The 4317-nt window shown below is 28.6% G+C and overlaps 1 protein-coding gene across 4 annotated transcripts in view; it reads left to right on the forward strand.

Annotated features, from left to right (window-relative positions):
• The window catches only part of LOC108691381 (calcitonin gene-related peptide type 1 receptor-like), a 128033-nt gene that overhangs the window by 119087 nt on the left and 4629 nt on the right, over positions 1-4317 (forward strand). For all 4 annotated transcript variants that reach the window (XM_018199093.1, XM_018199095.1, XM_018199094.1 and 1 more), the window contains 2 exons: positions 3203-3373; positions 3763-3886. In XM_018199093.1, coding sequence (XP_018054582.1) covers positions 3203-3373; positions 3763-3886 — 295 coding nt within the window. The remainder of the gene's footprint in view (positions 1-3202; positions 3374-3762; positions 3887-4317) is intronic.

The raw sequence follows: 4317 nt of genomic DNA on the forward strand, positions 1-4317 counted from the left end.
TTTGAGCACCATTGTTACTTTACTAAAAGCGAGGTCTCGGTCACAAAAAAAAAACCATTGTTGGTTTACCTTTTTTGGAGAACAATTCATCCTGTTACATAGTACGCGTTTTACATCGATTTTTTTTTTATTTGGTTCATAGTGCAACTTCCTAACGCACGTAGATACTTTACTTTGCCGCGATACTTTCCTTTTGCAACACGAAATTTACACGTAAAATCTGAAATACAAAGAAAATGTTTTGAAATTAATAAAGATTATAAGGCAAAATTTAAACATGCCACATATTGCAATTTCGATCAAATGTCATAGTTTACTGCGTTGTAGAGTAACTCTGGTAAATACGCCGCGCTGGGATTTACGCCGCAGAAGTAGAAAGAAAAAATAGAAAAAAATAGAAAGAATGGGAGTAATTTTCCCATTTTATTCTGCCTTTATGTTATATTAATATAGTGTTATGATTTCAATTTCTTATTGTTAATATTAATGAAATTATTGTGAGTTGAATCGATTTGTGTCACTGTGTTAAGTAGCGTCATAAATTATAATCTACATAAAATGATTACTATAAAATATGCAAAAAACTTAGTGGTTATTTCGTGTATATGAATGTAAAGGAATAGTAAAACATGTTGTATAACAAATACTTTGTTTTTTCTTTGTTAGTTTGTTGTGTTGTATATCCCACCTGTTTGGGATATACGGGCATTTTTAACAAGCGAGATTTATGCCCAAAGTATACAAAGTGCGCAGATTAAATTCAGTTCACTAAATACAATAAACGCATTACATGAAATATATACCTCGTATCATCAACACTTATAACACATGTGGGAAGATTGTAATTATTATTTATTACTTTATATACATATTTATCATTCTTATTCCTTAATAAAACTTTATAAACGCATTTTATAAGTTATTGTATTATTTTATCTTATTTATATGCATTATTTGTAAATTTTTCATACATATCCTTCCTCCCTCTATATAACCCCTATGGGATATACCCCTATGGACAAAAATGCAAGGGTTTAAAAAAGTTAATTTTTTAATGCGAAATATAAATATTTCAGATTTTTAATTTTTTTCATAATAATACAGTTTTTCATAATAACAGTACAAAGTTTTTACTGATATAGTTCGTTTACTAAACATAGTAAATAATACTTAATAAATTAAGTTTCTGATAGGTGCGGCGTATATATTGGAATTACCCTGTATGTGCTCAACTTTAAAGCTTTCACGGAGTTCAAAAATTGAATACGACACGCTACGCTAAAATTTTAAGTACATAACATAATTATAAGTACATAACTATTGGAATGTCCGGAAAGTTCGTGCCGCAAAAGATTTAAATTTAATAAATGTATACTAAAATTTAAATCTGCGTTTCAATTTTCCTTCAAAATCGGCACGAACTTTCCGAACAACCCAATATTAAATAATTAACGCAACGTAGACATTATTTTTTAATAATAATTATTTACTAAAATTAATGGTCTTACGTATATAAATCTTAGATGTACATTCTCGTTTTAAATGCACTTTTTATATTATAATTTTATTTTTTACTTAGAGCTCAAAAATTGAAGTATTTGATTAATTTCTACATTTGAATAACATTGTCAATCTCGATTTTATGTCTCTTGATTCTACATTTCTGCATATTAAATGACTTTTCATAATGCTTGTTGTCGATATAATAGTTACCGATTAATTAAAATTATGTAAATTATTACGTAGAAATATACTAAAGTTACTTCATTCGAAGATTATTATGTGCAGCATATGCTTTAATAACATGAGGATACTCAATCTTTGCACCAGATGCCGGAAACATTCTCTGTGTATGTATGTGTAAATAGCTTTACGAGCAGATTGAAACATATTGGAATATTGATGAAATAAACGGCTCGATAACGAGCTGTACTCACGCCACGTTATAAAATATCAAATTGATGAAAACAACTTTCATATTGAAAGTAAATGTTGTCGAATCGATCATTATTATGAAAATTTTATGAAATGTTCGCATGTCATGATAATCGTATTTTCTTTGAATCGTATTTTCTATGTTAAGAAATAATCATTTTTTATGTTAAGAAATAATTTGCATAATTGGCATTGATTAATAATCGACAATTGTTGAAATCGATTGTAATTAATTATTTAAGAAGTTCCTTATCCAGATAAATAATTCAAATTTTGATAAAAATAGGGCTATTCGTTATTAACTTATATATTTGTCGTTCCATGTATATAAGTGACATATTGTTGTCGTAAATATAAGATTTTATTCTTAAATTTCAGTCTTAAAATCTTGTTTTACACAAGATTCGCGTCAGCATCCGCTATTCTTTGGTTTATCCATCTATTTTCGTCGATATATTTCTGCAGTATACTCTCCCTATCTTGTAGGGTAAATGTTTTATAACTGGCCGGCGTTAAAGCAATATCTAGCAGCGATCCTCCAATCTGTTATATGTATCTGTTATATCTTCCTCTCAGCCTTCTGTATTTATTACAGAAAGCTCGTCACGAAGTTATCTCCTTGACACATTTTTCATCATCTTCCTCTATCAGGTTTGTTAGAATAAGGATTTATATTAAGCGTCTTCTACACATGATATGGATATATTTAGGTACACAAGAATTGAGGAATGATCGATCTTCAATATACACGAACACTCTCTCACTTCCTGTTTCCTTATTAATAAAAATATCAAATGTACATTTGTATCTGACAAATGACATGCATAATATTTCAAATTCTGTCGAAGACAACTTTCAAAACACGACATGACTACATAAAACTTAAAATGAAAACAAAAATTATACGTACGTTAAATTTTTTTATTGTGTAATAAGCTAATAACTGTTTCATAAGACTCTTGATGGTAGAATGCGCGTCCGAGTTTCAACGTTATAGAAAGAATTGGATGTGTACACAATTTATTACAATATATTTCATTAGAATTCAAAGTATCATTTTCTCAGATTTTTTTTATATTCAATTTCATTTTTTATATATATATATATATATAAAACTTTGTAATTAAAAGAAGCACATAAATCAGTAAACAAAAGCGGTATCAGTTGGTAAATAAGTTAAAGATTAATAATATAATTAATTGCATTAATTATAAATGACAAATAAAAAATGACAAATTGTAACGAATTAAATTATTGTTACGATTAGGTGCTGGATCAATGAGGGCAATTATATGAACGCGCTGATTTATCCCGTATGCGTTTCCACTTTGTTGAATCTACTTTTCCTGTTTAATATCGTACGAGTTCTTCTCATGAAGTTACGTGCCGGTCCCGCCATTGGAACGCGCCCTTCACGATCTATGCTGCAAGCTTTCAGGTAGTTGAATTTTTCACTTTCTGTATGCTACCTTTCATGTCAAATTGTACATTGACATGACGGCGCAAAAAAAAGAATAAAACAAAGAGCATAACGAACGTATTCCTTTCTACAGAAATTTACGGAGCATATACGGTGCAATTTTTTAATCACGATAAATTATTTGCGTTACTTTTTATAAACTTGTCAACTTTCACTTAACAATACTATTAACAATATTACAGTTTTTTTTTCATTAATAAAAGTAATATAATTTAGTAATTTAAGTAAAATACTAACAATAAAATTAAAATGACAATAATTATTCTTCCGAAAAACTAATGACGATAATTATTCATAATATTCGTAATATATTGTATGATCCAATCTATCTGATGTCTTGTTGCCAGGGCCACATTACTTTTAGTGCCCCTCTTGGGCCTTCACTATTTAGTAATTCCATTTCGGCCGCCAAAAAATCATCCTTGGGAGAATTTTTATGAGGTTCTTTCAGCAATCACCGCTTCTTTCCAGGTTGGTACTTCCGTATTTTTGCGTATTACTTTAAAATTAAGAACAAAATGAAAGAATGAAAGTAAATTATATATACATTGTATAATATAATGAATGCGTCTGGAAATTGTATTGCGCATTGTGACACATGTTTCGAACAGACATCGAATCAGATTGTAAAGCTTATCGTGCATCGGAAAGCTTCATGAATTTAATATGCACTTTATCACAACCTATTCTTTCCTACGTTTCAATGCTTTCGTTAATGTCAAATTAATTTTAATTATATTATAGAAATTCTTCACATAACATATAAAATTCTATCTCGCATATGAATAAATTAACAAAGTGAATTTTGTTTCTCGTTAATTTAGAATATCGAAATACGTATAGGATTACAAATATAATCAATCTGATGAATACAGTGTTTTCTATGATATATATATATATAT

Source organism: Atta colombica, unplaced genomic scaffold, assembly GCF_001594045.1.
Source record: "Atta colombica isolate Treedump-2 unplaced genomic scaffold, Acol1.0 scaffold46, whole genome shotgun sequence".
NCBI lineage: Eukaryota > Metazoa > Arthropoda > Insecta > Hymenoptera > Formicidae > Atta > Atta colombica.